General features: G+C 36.0%; 1 protein-coding gene across 1 annotated transcript in view; it reads left to right on the plus strand.

The window, feature by feature from the left end:
• Positions 1-19,795, plus strand: part of WDHD1 (WD repeat and HMG-box DNA binding protein 1) — a 59,278-nt gene that overhangs the window by 21,968 nt on the left and 17,515 nt on the right. Inside the window, exons 8-15 of the mRNA XM_041757801.1 lie at positions 1,648-1,740; positions 2,549-2,655; positions 2,983-3,124; positions 6,549-6,759; positions 9,837-10,024; positions 11,983-12,167; positions 15,809-16,050; positions 19,581-19,718. Coding sequence (XP_041613735.1) covers positions 1,648-1,740; positions 2,549-2,655; positions 2,983-3,124; positions 6,549-6,759; positions 9,837-10,024; positions 11,983-12,167; positions 15,809-16,050; positions 19,581-19,718 — 1,306 coding nt within the window. The remainder of the gene's footprint in view (positions 1-1,647; positions 1,741-2,548; positions 2,656-2,982; positions 3,125-6,548; positions 6,760-9,836; positions 10,025-11,982; positions 12,168-15,808; positions 16,051-19,580; positions 19,719-19,795) is intronic.

The following is a 19,795-nucleotide window of genomic DNA, read 5'->3' on the forward strand; positions in this document are numbered from 1 at the left end:
TGCATCACTGTTTATAGTAGTAAAAGAATAAGAACATCCTAAATGTTTATTAATAGAGAACTGGTTAAATAAATCCTGGTATTCCTGGAAGTAGGGTATTCTACAACTGTTGAAATGAGGTAGATCTGTATGTCCTTATTGGGAATAGTTTTCTGATAATATTGTGGGAAAAAAAATCAAGCAATAGAGCAGTAGGCATGCTACTGCTTGAGATGCCTGGGTGGCTCAGCGGTTAAGCATCTGCCTTTGGCTCAGGGCGTGATCCCAGGTCCAGGATCAAGTCCCACATCAGGTTCCCTGTGAGGAGCCTGCTTCTCTCTCTGCCTGTGTCTCTGCCACTCTCTCTCTGTCTCATGAATAAATAAATCTTAAAAAAAAAAAAAAAAAGGAATGCTACTGCTTATTGTGTGTGTACTTGTGTATATATATATATATATATATATATATATATATATATGTACCTATGCATTCTTGTGTAGTCTGCTTATGTGTACCTTTGGGAACTAGAAATAGGATTTTAAGGGAAGAGAGGGAGACTTTCTTTCTTTCTTTTTTTTTTTTTTTGTACTTATGCCGTCTGTAGTTTATTTTTTTCTATTTTAACATTGCTTTTATTATTATAAATTTATTTCTTATTGGTGTTCAATTTGCCAACATATAGATTAACACCCAGTTCTCATTCTATCAAGTGCCCACCTCTGTGCCCATCACCCAGTCACCCCCACCTCCCCTTCCACCACCCCTTCTACCACCCCTAGTTCGTTTCCCAGAGTTGGGAGTCTTTCATGTTCTGTCTCCCTTTCTGATATTTCCCACTCATTTTTTCTCCTTTCCCCTTTATTTCCTTTCATTATTTTTTATATTCCCCAAATGAATGAGACCATATAATGTTTGTCCTTCTCCGATTGACTTATTTCACTCAGCATAATACCCTCCACTTCCATCCATGTCGAAGCAAGTGGTGGGTATTTGTCGTTTCTAACAGCTGAGTAATGAGTAATATTCCACTGTATACATGTACCACATCTTCTTTATCCATTCATCTTTCGATGGACACCAAGGCTGGAGGGAGACTTTCTTTTAATATATGCCCTTTGTATCATGTGAACTCTTACGTTTACATTCTGCATTAAAGTGAAAGTTGAGGAATTTAGTATGCATTTTTTCTTCACTCGTGAAATATTAAATCTAATTTTTAAAATCAATATAATTAGAGTTTTCCTGTTCATAAATAATATAATTCTTTTCTCTTTTGGATAAACGTGGAAAGAATATACTGTTTATCTTTTCTATTAATCTGTTTCTTTGGAAGAATGTGTAAGAAGGTAAGTTTCTGTTTCTTAAGATATTTACAGCATTCTGGATCTATTTCTTTTCTTTTGGCAAATGAGATGAATGTTTAGATCCAAAGGGCTTAAATACCTGAGAAGTAGTATCAAAAATATGTAACAAGTGCTCTGGTTTTTGGTGCAAGCAATAGAGTGATCACTCATTCTTTGCTCATCAAAATTTTAAGTAATTTTCTGAGTTTTGTTAGTTACCAATTAATTTTGCTTTTATGTTTCATAGTCTTATTTGGATGAAATTTTTTGCTTTTTTTCCTCTCTAATGTAAACTTTTGTTTAAATCATTCATCTTTCCTAATAGTTACTGGCAGTTCCTGTGGAAAAATCTGTTAAGCTATATAGAAGAGAAACTTGGAATAATCAGTATGATCTTTCAGATAATTTCATCTCTCAGGTAGGTTTTGTAAATGAAACTTTAATTAGCCCACAGGAATATTTCATAGTACATTGTCTAAATACAGTTGTAGTTAAGTGTTGGAAATGGAGAACAATTCCAGATTGTTGTGCATGTATTCATCTTTTGCTGCTCAGCCTTTCTTTATCCAGTAACTATACAGTAGATAGGTCTTTGCTGGGTCCTATTTGAATTCTCTCCTTGTGAAATTTCATAAGAAAATCTGTTAATTTATAAGAAGTCAAATTTAACCCTAACATAGTATTGGAGTGTGTTATTTTCACATTATCAGTAATTAGCCTATATAGTTAAGTGAGTTTCATTGATACTTGTGATCATAGACTCTGGAATTTTAGAGCAGGAGAGGTTGTTGCTCTATATTAAATACTCTCTCTCTCTTCTCTTCTGCATTCCCATTTGGCCCTTATGGAAACAAGAGGCCCAGTAGGTCAGCAATGGCTTAATATGGTTCACTTCACTTACTGTGGTTTTCTTCATCTTGATAGTGACAGCTGAGAGGGTACCTTGTATGATCTCTTTCAGGATAACAGTTTTTAGATTTTGCTTTTAAAATTGTGCCAGTATAATTTTCTCATGGTAAACAAAGTAATAGCTTTCTCATGGTAAACAAAGTAATAGCTCCTACTGACAGTTGAATATTATTGAAAAAGAAAGTTAAAAAATAAGCAAACTATCTTGCCATTTATGAATAGATTTAATCAGAAGTTACACAAAATATGAATTTGATAATAAAATAAGTGTTTAGTTTCAAATTGTGCAGATTGTTATTAATTGTTTTTCCTTATAGGCTCTGAATATAGTAACCTGGTCTCCCTGTGGGCAATATTTAGCTGCAGGGAGTATTAATGGTTTAATTATAGTTTGGAATGTGGAAACCAAAGATTGCATGGAAAGGTATGATTCAACTTATCTTTTTTTTTTTTCCCCAAGTAATCTCTATACCCAGTGTGGGGCTCAAACTCAACAATGACCCTGAGATCAAGAGTTGGGTGTTCTGACTGAGCCAGCCAGGCACCCCTCTTTTGTCTTTTTTTGCTTATTTCTGTTCGATTTTTGTTTTATTATGAAACATTTCAAAGTTTTGCAGTTATTAGATTGTCAGAATACAAACATAGTTATTAGTTTGTCAGAAGTCATTTAACTTTTTCTAACTAAAATTTGCCTAAAGAAATGTGTATTTTGTATTGGTAGTGTTTTAAGAACTCACTTTTTAATTTTTAGGGTGAAACATGAGAAAGGTTATGCAATTTGTGGCCTGGCATGGCATCCTACTTGCAGTCGAATAGCTTTTACTGATGCAGAAGGAAATCTAGGGCTCCTGGAGAATGTTTGTGAACCCAGTGGAAAGACATCAAGCAGTAAGGTAATAAGTAATAGATGGTAGAATAGTTTCTTCAGAGTCTTGTGGGCATATGGATTTGGAAGATATCACAAAATACATTACTTTCTTGGAAAATTATAATTCATATTAGGTACTCAGTAATGATCTATCATAAAGAAAAGTGTTTAAACTTGTTTAATGTTTCCCAAATATCTTTTACTGAGAAACTTTTCCCCTCCATATAATACCTATTACTATTCCTTGGTTTTATAAAGAATAGCATTGTGAAATACTATTTTAGTGTCCTGGCATTCTAGAGATTTAAATTTAAATAAATATAGATAAAAATTAGAGTTAATAACTATAACTTAGTTTAGCATATACACCTTTCTGCTCTGAATTAGCTTTAACTCTGAGAGCTACCTTTATATCTTTTTTTTTTTTTTTTTAAGATTTATTTCTTTATTCATGAGAGACACACAACAGAGAGAGAGGCAGAGACATAGGCAGAGGGAGAAGCAGGCTCCACGCAGGGAGCCCGATGTGGGACTTGATCCTGGATCCTGCCCTGAGCCAAAGCCAGACACTCAACCACTGAGCCATCCAGGCATCCCTACCTTTATATCTCTTAATGGTTATCTATCTGGCCTTACTGAACTGCTTTAAATAGGCCGCTTTGTTTCATACAACTCCTTGGTTTTGTTTATTATTATTCTTGCCTGGCAAATACACCTAGTCATATTTTAAATCTTGGTTTAGAGTTCCAGTTAAAGATCACACACTTCACATACTCATTTATGTCTATTCAGATGCTGATACCTGGAAACCCTGGAAAATAGAAGCATGATTGGAAACTAAGTCTAGCTTCTCAAAAAGTCGAAAAATTGAGTCCTAAGATTGCAGTTGGGGGAAAGCGGAGATGCAGTTCAGCTTGCCTGACCGAATCCCCCAATGATTCAGAATTTGGTAGTACTAGGTACCTCCAAGGAGGTACTTTTCACCCTTCTGTTTTTAGCCCCTTGGTTTAATACACAAATAGACATCTCCAGGCTCAAAGTCAGTGTGCCCAGCGAGGTAACTGCCTTCCCTCATGGCCATGTGTATTCTGGCAGATTGCTGGAGATTTGTCCTCTAGAAAAGGTAAATCAAAGAAAGTATTTGGTTGGTACATGGGGTACAGTTGAGCAGCGTTGGGTGGAAGAGAAATACTTTACTGAAAAGGATTAAATGGAAGTATGTATACTTGGATGTTAAAATTCCCAGCTTATTTTTCATACTTGGCTCCTAGAGCATTGTCAGCCAGTGCTTACTTAAGCTTCTTAGGCAAGAGACTAGAAGAATCATCTTTGAGGAATCTGTCCAAGAAAAAAGACTTAATTAGAGAGAAGATTCTTATCTCTAGGAAAAAGAGTTCTAAAAGGAAGGAAAAGTGATCATAATATACCACATTTATAAAACAATAATAGGAATAATGTCTACCACCTAGGGTTTTATTGTGAGGATTAAATGAATCACGTATAGAATCAGAATGGTCTCTAGAATTAGAATGGTCACTTTATAAGTGATAATAATAAACTTACTATTTTTATTCAACCATGAATAGCATTTATATGATTATAATAATCTAAATCTTGTATTTTGATCCAACCAAAATGAGAAAATATCTATATTGGGAGGATTGAGGTAGGAGAGTAGTGTACATACATACAGGAGAGTAGAGGTGGTTGAAAATTGCACCAGACCCTCATCTTTTTTTTTTTTTTTTTTTTTAAGATTTTATTTATTTATTCGTGAGAGACACAGGCAGAGGGAGAAGCAGGCTCCACGCAGGGAGCCTGATGTGGGACTTGATCCCCGGTCTCCAGGATCACGCCCTGGGCTGAAAGCGGTGCTAAACTGCTGAGCCACCTGGGCTGCCCAGTCCTCATCTTAATATAAGGAAGTTAATATCTATTTAATAGATAATGATTAAAACTGAAAAATAAAAAACAAAGCACTAGGATATCTTTTAATCTCGAGGGGAAGATATTAAAAGATAACAAGATATGGAGGAAGATCTCAAAAGCAACATCTAAAAGAGCAGAAAAGTTAGTTGGAGGCTGTGCAGAGGACTGTTTTCGTTATAATAAACTTTGTAACTGACCAATTTATATGTATGAATAACATTGATAAAAACAGAAAGCAAATTATGAAAGTTTTAGTTCAAAGGTTACCTCTTCTAAAACCTTAAGCCTTATATCCAAAATTGCCCACTCATTTCTTTTTGCTTTTATTCTTCACAGTACGTATTTCTGTCACAATACCTCTAACACTTTATAGCCCTCATTAGTATAAGGCAAAAATCCTCATTTTTTAATAAGAAAATCCCCCCAAATTTTGTTTTTTTGTTTTTTTTTTTTTAAAGATGATTTATTTATTTATTCATGAGAGACACAGAGAGAGAAGCAGAGACACAGGCAGAGGGAGAAGCAGGCTCCATGCAGGGAACCTGATGTGGGACTTGATCCCAGAACTCTGGGATCATGCCCTGGACTGAAGGCAGCACTAAACTGCTGACACGGGCTACCCTCAATCTCATTTTATTAAATATTACTTTTCTAGAACGTAATTTTGTGTACTTCCATCTAAAAGATTTGTGATAAAGTCCCTTTTGAATCTGTTTAATGGTGCTCTCATTAGAATTTTATACCAAACTATAAGTTTCCATTGGCTTAACATTTATGCAGTTTTTATTTATCCTGTAGGAGTTACTTGTGAACTCTACAATGTATCTGCTTACTATTCACTTTTTTAAAGTGATCTCACTGGCTGGCTGAGTCAGTAGAGCATGCAACTCTTGACCTCAGGATTGTGAGTTTGAGTCCCATGTTGAGTGTGGAGATTACCCAACAAATAAAGTGTCTCAGAAATTGTTTATAGTCATATCTGGGATCTACAATGGTATGTTCATATTCCTAGGAATCAAGGATTAATTTTGAATTTCCTTGCTTGCTTTGTCTATTGGTTCTGTCCATTTACTTTTATAAGCATAAAAATAACCTCCACAAAAACTAACTTTGATTGAGATCACTGAAAGCAAACATATCCTATCGAAGCAAAATAAAATTTAAAAATAAATGAGAGAATATCTTATATTTTACAGGGACTTTAGGTGACTTCTCTGGTGAATGACTTTTGAGGAGTAAAATCTTGCCTTGTATTTGGATATATACAGTTATTTCTATACACATCTGTCTTATACTCCTATCCCATCCATAGACTATAAATACATAGGGGCATTTAAAGTAAGGATTAGGTCTCACATAAATATAAATACAATCCTCGTAAGTACGTTTATTAATTATTCTAATCAGCATTTGCTTACTTGTTAGAATGTACAGATACATATTCTAGAATGGCCTTTTGAGTAATTGAGTTTATCTAAATAGATCACTAATACTTTGTAATTTGTGTTACTTTGTTCAAGGTATCTAACAGAGTGGAAAAGGATTACAATGATCTTTTCGATGGAGATGATACAAGTAATCCTGGTGATTTTCTAAATGACAATGCAGTTGAGACCTCCTCTTTCTCAAAAAGGATTATAAATGATGAGGAAGAGGATGATGACTTCATGCTGGCCTCAGGTCGTCCTAGACAGCGAAGTCACATCATAGAAGATGATGAAAACTCAGTTGGTATGTATTGACTTTGTGGATGTGATGATCCATCCTGTTGATCTTTTCAATTTTTAATAAAAACTATTATTTGAAGTCATTATTAAATTTGTGTGGCTAACACAGTATGCATAGAGGGAAATTATAGTATTAAATACTTAAGGTAAAAAAGGTTTTGAATCAATGATCTAAGCTTCTGCTTTAGCAAATTACAAAAAGAGGAAATTAAACTTCAAACTAGCAGAAGGAAGGAAATAACAGAATTCAATGATATTGACAACCAAAATACTGTAAAGAAAGTCAATAAAACCAAAAGCTAGTTCTTTGAAAAGATCAGTAAAATTGTTAAATCTCTATCCTGAGTGATCAGAAAGAAAGAGAGGCATGAATGACTAGTATAAGTAATGAAAGTCGTGTCATCACCGTGGATCCTATAGGCCTATACTATCCAATATGTTAGCCACTAACCACCTATTGCTAGTAAGCTCCTGAAATGTGGCTAGTTCAAAATGAGAAGTGGTGTAAGTGTAAAATGCAACCAGATTTTTTAAAGAGTGTATGAAAAGAATGTAAAATATTTTAGTCCTTTTTTTTTTTTTACCTTGAATACATGTTGAAATTACACTATTTTAATATAGAATAATATTGAAAATAATTAGGTGTGGGGTTTTATGGTTTTTTTTTTTTACTATTCAAAATATGCTACTAGAAAATTTAAAATTCTATATGCAACTTATAGTTCTGTAAGATAGAATTGCTATTAATAACAAAAGAATAAAAGAGAATGTTAGGAATAGCTTTGTGCCCATAAATATAACAACTTCGATAAAACTGATAAATTCTTTGAAAGATACAAGCTACCAAGCTAACTCAAGAAGAAGTAAGTAACCTGAATAGTATAGTATCTGTTAAAGAAATAGAGATTACCAGACACCTGGGTGGGCTCAATGGTTGAGCAGCTGCCTTCGGCTCAGGGCGTGGTCCCAAAGTTCCCAGTTCCAGTCCCACATTGGGCTCTCCTTGAGGAGCCTGCTTCTCCTTCTGCCTGTGTCTCTGCCTCTCTCATGAATAAATAAAGAATCTTAAAAAAAAATATTACAATAAAAAAAAAACCCTTTAAATAAAGTGTCTATTTGTAACAAGTTGTATGTTAAAATAGCACATTTGAAGATTATCAAAAAAAATGCCAAATACCATTTTATGGTGGTTAAATTGTGGTGTATTTAAACCATATAGGGTTTTATAGGACAGAAGTCCTCAAATGTTTTATTTCAGGAGCTCATTATATTCTTAAAAACTTTTGAGGAGGGGATCCCTGGGTGGCTTAGTGGTTTGGCGCCTGCCTTTGGCCCACGGCATGATCCTGGAGACTCAGGTTTGAGCCCCACATCGGGCTCCCTGCGTGGAGCCTGCTTCTCCCTCTGCCTGTGTCTCTGTGTGTCTTTCATGAATAAATAAATAAAATCTTAAAAAAAAAAAAGAACTTTTGAGGACCCCAAAGGAAATTATGGAGTTATATCTTCTGTTATTTAAAATGTAAGAAATTAAAAACTGAGAAATTTTAAAAATAATTACTTTAAAATAACATTAATAAACTCATTTGTGTAAACATAACATTTCAAATGAAAAATTTCGTAAGAAATGTGACAGTATTTTACCCTTTGAAAATTTCTTTAATGTCTGGCATAGAAAATAACTTGAATTCTCTCATACCTCAGAATTCAGTCTACTACCATATGTTGTTTTTACCTGATGTATGTGTAGAATATTTAGACTCACACAAACATGTAGTTTGAAAAGGCAGGATATTGTGGATATTCTTTGCTACTGTAACAAAAACTCAACTTATTTGCAGTGTAGAATCCAGAAACTCCAGTGAACATTCTAGCTGTGTTATATTAAAATCTATTGGTCTGACTTGAATGGATCTTTTAATTTACCATGTTTGATTTTGAAATATATACATTGGTAACTTGGAAAATACTGCTTCACTACAGGTCCACAGATCTTTTAACATTGACACATTATCCAGGATTATATTTGTTAGTATTATCGCTAATCTCAGCAGAAGTTTTTAAATATTGGGAAGTAGTAAAGCTCGTGGTGGCAGATACAAGCTTTCTGCTTTTTGCTTGAAAACTCAAATTTTATCATTGACAACAGATTCTGTCAGTTATTTTTCTTAAATGATCAGCTTACTTCATTTAGCTAAAAAAATGTTTACCAAATACCAAAGTCTGCATAGCCAGTTTTTTTTTTTTTTAAAGATTTTATTTATTTATTCATGAGAGATACAAGCAGAGGGAGAAGCTCCCTGCGAGGAGCCTGATGTGGGACTCAATTCCAGGACCCCAGGATCATGACCTGAGCCGAAGGCAGACGCTCAACCACAGAGCCACCCAGGTGCCCCTGTATAGCCATAGTTTATCTGGCATTCTTTCAAGTAAAAACGATGTTCTCTGAAAAAAGCAGCTAGTTAAGTTTATAACTCAGTTGCACAAATACTTTTTTTTTTCTTTGAGACAGGCATCAAACTTTATGCACAATTCCCATTTTATTTTTTATTTATTTATTTTTTAGAAGATTTTATTTATTTATTTATGAGAGGCAGAGAGAGAGAGGCAGAGACACAGGCAGAGGGAGATACAGACTCCATGCAGGAAGCCCGACGTGGGACTCAATCCCAGGTCTCCAGGATCACGACCTGGACTGAAGGTGGCACTAAACCGCTGAGCCACCCAAGCTGCCCACAATTCCATTTTAGCACAGAGAACATTTTTTGAGAAATCTATGCCAAGATCAAGATTTAACAGAATTAATATTTTATTGCAATTGAGTGGTGGTTGACAATACATTGACTACAAATACAGATTTGGTGTCACTGCCTTGATTCATATCACAACACCAACAGTTTTTTTTTTTTTTTGCCCTCCATTGTTTTCACACCATCACGGTAAATGTTGATATAGTGGAAGAGGCCAATAGCATAGTAGTACTATTAAGTATGAATGGAAAAGGTTATTTAGATTTCCTAATGCTTTCCTTTTTCCAGGTCATTGGTATTTATGATTCTCTAATTATAATTCTTTGTTTTCTAGATGTTACAATGTTAAAAACTGGTTCTAGTCTTCTCAGAGAGGAGGAGGAAGATGAGCAGACAGACAGCATGCATAATCTACCACTGGTAACATCCCAAAGGCCATCTTATGATGGGCCAATGCCAACTCCCCGGCAAAAGCCATTCCAGTCAGGTTCTACACCCATGCATCTCACTCATAGATTCATGGTAAGCCTTGGATCTACACTTAACTTTAAAATAGTTTTATCTAATTTTTTAACTTGTAAGTATTGTATCTCACTATAGTTAATTTTGTTTGGTAAAAAGTATTTTTAAAAGCCTTGATTAACTGTCCTGTAGCACTTTGGTTCATTATGATTTTATGGTTGATTTATTTTATGGTTAACTCACAGTTTTAATCTTATTTTCAACCTTATTATTGAAAATCATCTTAAATAAGATTCTGCTTTGCAAAGTGACATATAATGAACATAGTAAGTTAATGTGACTGTATAGCTTGCAATATCTCTTGACTGTACTTCCAAACTTTATTTCTCATATTTTTATATAGAGGTTTATACTGATTCCAAAACACTATTCTGTTAGAAAGTGTTTTTCAGAAGGCAGCTCCTAGTATAATTTAGTAGAAGGTGGTAAGTATTATGGAAAACAAACTATCTGGGCAGCCTGGGTAGCTCGGCGGTTTAGCACCGCCGTCAGCCCAGGATCCTGGAGACCTGGGATCGAGTCCCATGTCGGGCTCGCTGCACGGAGCCTGCTTCTCCCTCTGCCTGTTTCTCTGCCTCTCTCTCTCTCTCTCTCTCTCTGTGTGTGTCTCTCAGGAATAAATAAATAAAATCTTAAAAAAAAAAAAAAAAAAACTATCTGCCTCTCTTTTTCTACCTCACCCCACTGGACTATAAACTTCAGAAGGATAAGAGATGTTTCTGTTTTGTTTACTGATAGCACTCAGAACAAGGTATGGTACAGTAGGCATTAAGAATATATATCCTGGGGTGCCTGGGTAGCTCAGTCAGTTAAGCATATGCCTTCAGCTCAGGTTATGATCCCAGGTCCTGGGTTTGAGTTCCACATCGGGTTCCCTGCTCAGCGGGGAGTCTGCTTCTCCTTCTCCCTTTGCCCCTCCTCTCTGCTCATGCTCTCTGTCTCTCTCAAGTAAATAATTAAAATCTTTAAAAATATATATATATATATATTTCCTGAATGAGTGAATGAATATATTAGCTTTTTTGGCTTGATAACTAAAAAGTTTAATATTTTTATTTGTTGGTTATTTGAGATTTTCCATTGAGGACTTTGCTTCTTGTCTTTTTTTTTTTTTTTTTTTAAGATTTTATTTATTTATTCATGAGACACAGAGAGAGAGAGAGAGGCACAGACACAGGCAGAGGGAGAAGTAGGCTCCATGCAGGGAGCCCGACGTGGGACTTGATCCGGGTCTCTAGGATCACACCCTGGGCTGAAGGCGGTGGTGCTAAACCGCTGAGCCACCCGGGCTGCCCGCTTCTTGTCCTTTTTGAAAGGCATAGACTGCATAAATTTGTATGTAAACATTAAAAGTGATGTTTTATTTTAATAAAACTTTTTATTGCTGTTCATAATCATCAAGTAATAGGTCTTAAGTTTTTATTGTCAACTATTTATAGTTATTGTGGTTGAGGAAAGGAAACAGTAGGGCCTAGTGTGAGCCTGTAGTATACATGGGTGTAAGGTAAGTTTTTCTAAATGGTATTGATTTATGTTTCTTTAAAATGTATGTATTTATTCCTACAATATGAACTAGTTAATTGAAACCGGAAATATGTTGTCACTTATATCTATATTTCTGAGTAAACAAATTTTTGATATATTTCCTTTGGGGAATATAATGGCTTGGTTGTTCAAAATGATGATGTTTTTTAATGGTAGTAATGTAATTATTAAATATTAAATGAAATATTCCATTTGCTAATAAATATGTGCCTTTTCATGAAGAGTAGATAGTAATTGTAGTTCTGATGTCACTACTCATACTTGAAACTATTTAAAGGTAGATGAGCTATGGTTGCTCCCATAACGTCAATTTTGATACAGACTGAATTATAATATTTATTAATTTGTACCACTTTAGTCTACTGATTCTAGGACCTTTAATTTTTCTCAGACTTGTACTTTAATGTTTATAGGTGTGGAACTCTATTGGAATTATTCGCTGCTATAATGATGAGCAAGACAATGCCATAGATGTGGAGTTCCACGATACCTCCATACACCATGCAACACACTTATCAAACACTTTGAATTATACAATAGCAGATCTTTCTCATGAAGCTGTTTTGTTGGCATGTGAAAGCACTGATGAACTAGCAAGGTAAATTCAAGATTGTTAGGAAGAATTTGTCACTGCTGAATTGTTTAGATATGGCAGTTTCATACATAATATCTCAGAACATGTCTGTTTTTGCCTAATTGTCCTCTCCTTTACATTCTCTAAGTACAAATTTGGGTGACCTGGGGCATTTGGGTGACTCAGTCATTTAGGCATCTGACTCTTGATCTCAGCTCAGGTCTTAATCTCAGGGTTGTGAATTCAAGCCCTGCATTTAAAAAAAAAAAAAATGATGACATGACATGACATAGTTCACAATTGTAAATGCCAGAGAAAGGCTATTCTTTACCTTTTTACTCTGTTTCATTAGTTTTGTAAGAAATGTATATATAGATGCAGATATATATAAATTGTAAACTAACACAAGCAGTACAGAATTTTTAGGAAATAAGAATTCTCCCCCAGAATTCTACTCTTAGATATAACCACTGTTAACAATTTGGTATGTATCCTTCTAGATTTCTTTTTGTATAAGCCTCTGACCCCTTTTTAAATTTACTTTATTAGTGTAATTCATGTACACTAAAATGTACCTTGGTTTTACAGTTTGGTGAGTTTAACAAATGTGTGTATATTCAGGTAACCACTGTCACAATAAAAAAAATCTAAGTAATCCCTACACCCAAAGTAGAGCTTGAACCCACGACCTTGAGACCAAGAGTCACACACTCTACTGACTGAGCCAATGAGGCGCCCCTCAAAATATTTTTTATCATTTAAAAATATTCCCTTGTGGCAGCCTGGGTGGCTCAGCGGTTTAGCGCCACCTTCAGCCCAGGACCTCATCCTGGAGACCCGGGATCCAGTCCCATGCATGGATCCAGTCTCCCTGCATGGAGCCTGCTTCTCCCTCTGCCTGTGTCTCTCTGCCTCTCTCTCTCTCTCTCTCTCTCATGAGTAAATAAATAAAATCTTAAAAAAATAATAAAATAAAAATGTTCCCTTGCATCCCTTTGCAGTTAATATCAGCCTTGGACAACTACTGACCTAGGCTGGGTTTCTTTGTATTTTTGTTTTTGTTGGGTTTTTTCGTTGTTTTGTTTTTTGTTTTGGGTGTTTTTTTTTTTTTTTTTTTTTCTTACTGTAGATTAGAATTGAAACTTCTTTTAAAAAAGGGAGGGGGAAGGGGTCGCCTGGGTGGCTCAGTGGTTGAGCATCTGCCTTCAGCTCAGGTCGTGATCCCAGGGTCCTGGGATCAAGTCCCGCGGTGGGGTCCCTGTGGGGAGCCTGCTTCTCCCTCTGCCTAGGTCTCTGCCTCTCTCTCTGTCTCTCATGGATGAATGGATGAAGTCTTTTAAAAAAGGCGGGGGGAGAACAATATTTGGTATGTAGATAGATAGACCAAAAAATTATGATGGAAAAGCAGTATAATGCTGAATCCATATTTTTTTAAAGAAGAAAAAATATTTTTATTCAACTTTTTGTTAGTTCCGCTAGATTGCCTTCTCTTGATCTCTATTCTTCAGCTGATTTTACTGCTTATACACTTGATCATGGATTTTACCAACTTTGAGGTGATTTGAAATTAAAATCCTTCGGTTTAGATACATTGGCTTCTTAAAGTATGGTCCACAAACTAAGGGCATGGGTCAGTCACCTGGAAGCTTTTTTTTTTTTTTTGGTCCTGGAAGCTTTTTGAAAACAGAATCTCAGACCCCACTACAGAACTAAATCAAAATCTGCATTTTAATGAGATCCGCAAGTGATTGAGTATGCATTAGAGTCTGAGAAACACATTTTAACATTTTAATTGGTTTTCTAACTTACACATTGTAAAATCCACTTAATACTTCATTATTGAATTAAATTAGTTCACTAAAATAAACCATTGTTGCCTCAATGTCTCCAACTCAGAATCTTACATAATTAGAACATTTGTTTCCTTACGCAATTTTGATTTCAGATATCTTTCTCTTTGTTTTCCTGGATATGTTATTTCACAGCTATATACAATGTTACTTTTTATTTTAAAATTGAATTTAGGAGCGCCTCGGTGGCTCAATTGGTTAAGCATCTCCTTTGGCTCCAGTTGTGATCTCAGGACCCTGGGATGGAGCCTGGAGTCAGGTTCCCTTCTCAGCAGGGCAGTCTGTTTCTCCATCTCCCTCTCTGCCCTTCACTCCCACTCATTCATGCTTTCTCTTTCTCTCTCTCTCACACACAAATAAATAAATCTTAAAACATAAAATAAAATTGAATTTAAAATTACTCTTCAGGGGCTCCTGGGTGGCTCAGTTGCCTTTGGCTCAGGTCAGGATCCTAAGGTCCTGAGATACAGTCCCGCATCGGGCTCCCTGCTCAGCCGGAAGTGTGCTCCCTCTACCTGCCACTCCTTCTGCTTGTGTGCGCTTGCTCACTCTCTCTCTCTCAAATAAATTTTTTTTTTTTTATTTATTTTTTTTTAAAGCTTCTTTTTTTTTAAATTTTTTTTAATTTTTATTTATTTATGATAGTCATACAGAGAGAGAGAGAGAGGCAGAGACACAGGCAGAGGGAGAAGCAGGCTCCATGCACCGGGAGCCTGATGTGGGATTCGATCCCGGGTCTCCAGGATCGCGCCCTGGGCCAAAGGCAGGCGCCAAACCGCTGCGCCACCCAGGGATCCCCTCTCTCAAATAAATAAATAAAATGTTAAAAAATAAAATAAAATTACTCTTCAGAAAATCAGAACTACCTCTGGTTCCAAATTCTATAGTATCTGCATTCCCAGGTTTATCTTTAATAACTTACATGTATGTATATGCAAATAAGACTGGAAACATACCAAATTGGTGATCCACTGGTGGGATTATGTGTGATTGTTTTTCCTTTTTTCTTTTGTTTTCCTGTATTATATTTTTTTGGTAGTGAAAGAACTCATTTAACCTTTTTTTTTAAATTTTTTAATTTATGGTAGTCACAGAGAGAGAGAGAGAGGCAGAGACACAGGCAGAGGGAGAAGCAGACTCCATGCACCAGGAGCCTGACGCGGGATTCGATCCCGGGTCTCCAGGATCGCGCCCTGGGCCAAAGGCAGGCGCCAAACCGCTGCGCCACCCAGGGATCCCTCGTTTAACATTTTGATGCTTCTTCCCTTTTTAAAAATTTGGTTGTGATTATTCTGTATATGTGCAACCTAGGATTGTATGCTGCAGATTTTAGTCTGCCTGCTTTTTTTTTTTTTTTTAAGATTTTATTTATTTATTCATGAGAGACACAGAAAGAGAGAGGCAGAGACATAGGCAGAGGGAGAAGCGGACTCCACGCAAGGAGCCTGATGTGGGATTCAATCCCAGAATTCCCGGATCACACCCTGAGCCGAAGGCAGCCATTCAACTACTGAGCCACCCAGGCATCCCAAGTCTGTCTGTTTTCGTTTAACATTAAATTATGAGTATTTTCCTGTATTGTTGAATATTCTTCAGTAACATGACTATTAATGGTTTTAATATAGTCCATTTAAAGGATGTTTCATAATTACTTTCTTAAAGCTATTTTTGTACTATTTATGTTTAATGGAAAAATTAACTTTGGTTTTGTCACTGGGTATCATGATTAGTTTTATATGTGTAAGATATCAAATATGAAAGTTTTATTGTTTCTGTCTTGTTTTAATTTTTTTTTTTTTTTGTTTTAATTTTTAGCAAGCTTCACTGCCTGCATTTTAGTTCTTGGGATTCAAGCAAAGAGTGGATAGTAGACATGCCTCAGAATGAAGATATTGAAGCCGTATGTCTTGGTCTGGGGTGGGCAGCTGCTGCCACCAGTGCAATGCTCCTTCGATTGTTCACTATTGGAGGTGTTCAGAAAGAGGTCTTCTGTCTTCCTGGGCCTATAGTATCAATGGCAGGACATGGAGAACAGCTTTTCATTATTTATCATAGAGGTAGATTTTTTCCTAGTCTTTTATAATTTTACCATGATCTGAAGTAAAATGAAAATTACTTGAGTTGTTTTTTTTTTTTTTTCTCTTTCCCTTATTTTGTTTTGGGTTGTATACCTCCTTTTTCATTCCTTTTAGTATTTGAATCAGTGTAATCTTTGTACAGAATTTTGTTGTATTCACTAATAGCAATGAAAATGAAAATATTTTATTTGTAGGAAAGTTGTATTCTAGAAAGAATTCCAAGATTAGTTACTTCTATGTCTATATCTTATAAAATTTTCAGAGTTTAAATGCCTCAAAAAATAAACTAACTTCTAGTGTGCAGGACCAAGACAGTTTGAATATGACTTAAAAAGTTGCTGCTTCCTTTTCATCTCATTGTATCAAGACTGATTTAATCGGGATCCCTGGGTGGCTCAGCAGTGTAGCACCTGCCTTTGGCCCAGGGCATGATCCTGAGGTCCCAGGATCGAGTTCTGCATCAGGCTCCCTGCATGGTGCCTGCTTCTACCTCTGCCTGTGTCTCTGCCTCTCTCTCTCTGTGTCTTTCATTAATACATAAATAAAATCTTGGAAAAAAAAAAAAGACTGATTTTATCAAGATTTTTGATATGGGGCAGGCAACCTTCATCTTAGGGCTATGAATTCAAGCCCCATGTTGGCGTTAGAGCTTACTTTAAAAAAAAAATTACTAAAAAAAAAAAAAAAGAAAAATTACTGATAATCTTTTTATCTTTATTTTTTTGGTAATTCCATTAAAAACTCTCTGTTTTTTAAAAAATTTTATTTAAAATTCAAGTTAGTTAATATAGAGTATAGTATTGGTTTCCGGAGTAGAATATAGTGATTCATCACTTACATATAACACCCAGTGCTCATCCCAATAAGTGCCCTCTTTAATACCCATCACTCACTTAACCCATCCCTTCCTACCTCCCTTCCATCAACCCTCACTTTGTTCTCTTAACTATAGAGTTTCTTAAGGTTTGCCTCCCTCTCTGTTTTAATCTTACTTTATTTTTCCTTCCCTCCTCCTATGTTCATCTGTTTCTTAAATTCCACGTAGGGATGAAACTATATGGTATTTGTCTTTCTCTGATTGATTTATTTCACTTAGCATAATACACTCTAGTTCCATCTTTCTCTTTTCTTAAATTTTAATTCCAGCATAGTTATATTAGTTTCAGGTATACAATATAGTTAGTAATTCAGCAGTTCCTTATATCACCCAGTGCTCATCACAAGTACACTTCTTCTTTTTTTTTTTTTTTTTTTTTAAATTTTTTTTTTTTTATTATTTATTTATGATAGTCATACAGAGAGAGAGAGAGAAGCAGAGACACAGGCAGAGGGAGAAGCAGGCTCCATGCACCGGGAGCCTGACGTGGGATTCGATCCCGGGTCTCCAGGATCGCGCCCTGGGCCAAAGGCAGGCGCCAAACCGCTGCGCCACCCAGGGATCCCCACAAGTACACTTCTTAATCCTTAATCCCCATCACATATTTTACCTATCCCCCTGCCAGCACTTTTCTTGGATTCTGTGGCATCTCTCCCAGTGTTTTTCTTACTGATAACCTCCTTCAGCTCTTCTGCTGGATGCTCTTCTTATACCAGCCTCTTAGCTGGATTGCTCCAGGACTCTGTCACAGCCCCTTTACTCTATTAGCCTCTCTAGTTGACGAACTTCCAGTCTTTTGACTGCTTAGCCCTAGTAAGAAGTACATTCTATATTGCTATTCTATGTCTATCTGTAATGGAACTGAAAAGTCTCATGGACAATATTTACTCTCTTATTTCAGTTTTCTTTAAATGCTGTTTACAACTTTTTAAAAAATATTTTATTTATTTATTCATGAGAGACACGGAGAGAGAGGCAGAGACACAGGCAGAGGGAGAAGCAGGCTCCATGCAGGGAGCCTGATGTGGGACTCAATCCCAGGACTCCAGGATCACGCCCTGGGCCAAAGGCAGGTGCTAAACCGCTGAGCCACCCAGGGATCCCTTGCTGTTTACAACTTTAAATTGGTTTCATGACTCATAGTTTAAAAATACAGTTTGAGAAACTTCCTGGGATATCTCCTCAAGGCCTATGGCTTTAAATACATTTGTGTGTCCATGACTTATAAATTAGTATCACCAGTCCCTCTCTTTGTATCTACAGATTTATATATCCAGTGGTTACTTGAAATCTTTCTATAGTTTTGATACTCATTTCAAACTTGAGTAGGTCATAATAAATAAAACCTTTTATTTTTTTTTACCTTCCACCTTTTTTTTTTTTTTTTTTTTTAAGATTTTGTTTATTCATGAGAGACACAGAAAGGCAGAGACATAGGCAGAGGGAGAAGCAGGTTCCCTGTGGAGAGCCCCATGCAGCACTCTATCCCAGGGTCCTGGGATCACACCCTGAGCCGAAGGCAGGCGTTCAACCACTGAGCCACTCAGGTGTCCCTTGCCTTTTACTTAGTTTTCCCCATCTGAGTAAATGGCATACTATTAACCCAGCCACTCAGGGTCAGAAATGTAAGAATTATTATGAATTTGTTTTCCCTCCCTTCCTCCCCCATCAACCCTATCAGTGAAGTTGTATCATCATATCAGTTCTTTTGAATAACATATTCCAAACCATCTCTTTTCATCTCCTCCACTAAAACTCCAGTCCAACCTAGATGTCTTTTCTTAGACTACTAGTAGCCCTGTAACTGGCTTGTCAGCCTCAGTACTTGCTTCCACAGTCCATTCTCCACATAGCAGCCTGAGTGATCTTTTAAAAACATAAATCAGAACACGTCCATCTTCTGCTCAAATTCCTCTAATGACTTCCCATTGCTTTAGAATAAAAATCAAACTTTTTATCACAGCTATCAAGGTCCTACATGATCTGACCTTTGCCTGCCTCTTCAGCCTCATCTCTTGCCATTTTTGCTTGTTACTCATTCTAGCCTTACTAGCTTTTTTGTGTTCTTCAAATTTACCAAGCTTGTTCCCATCTTAGGACCTTTTCATTAGCTGTTCCTTTTGTTTACTATATTATACCTCTTTCTCCTAAGTTGCAGTTTGTATCTCAGCTAAATTTCACTTTCTCAAAGACGCCACCTCTGACTGTCCAATCTGAGGTGACCATATAGTCTGACACTCTCTATCATGTAATTATTTTAACTCTTAATAACATTTTGCATTTTTTTCTTTTTAAAAATTAGTCTTTTCCTACTTGAATATAAATGTCTTGAGAACAGTGACTTTTTCTTCTTTACCGTTATAGCCCTGTTACCTGGCACATATTAATCTCTTTGTAAATATTTCTTGAGTGAATGAATTACCACTTAATACCACTTCATATAAATAGTCCCTGTAACAGAGTATTCTGCTTCTAATACCTGGCTGGTACCTCAATCAGGTGGGTTATCCATAAAAAGTACTGCTACTTTATATAAGAATTTGTCACAAAATCAATTCACAGAAAGTACTCTAGACTGCATTATAGCTAAATAGCCTTTGATACCTGATTTCTATTTATATTTTCTCACTAGGTACAGGATTTGATGGTGATCAGTGCCTTGGAGTTCAACTGTTAGAGTTGGGGAAGAAGAAAAAACAAATTTTACATGGTGATCCTCTTCCTCTTACAAGGAAATCCTACCTAGTGTGGGTTGGATTTTCAGCTGAAGGCAAGATAAACTCATTTGTTTATATTAAAGACATTTTTCAAGTAGAAATTATTCCATTGTTTTATTCCTAATTAATT

Source organism: Vulpes lagopus, chromosome 6 (assembly GCF_018345385.1).
Source record: "Vulpes lagopus strain Blue_001 chromosome 6, ASM1834538v1, whole genome shotgun sequence".
Lineage (NCBI taxonomy): Eukaryota > Metazoa > Chordata > Mammalia > Carnivora > Canidae > Vulpes > Vulpes lagopus.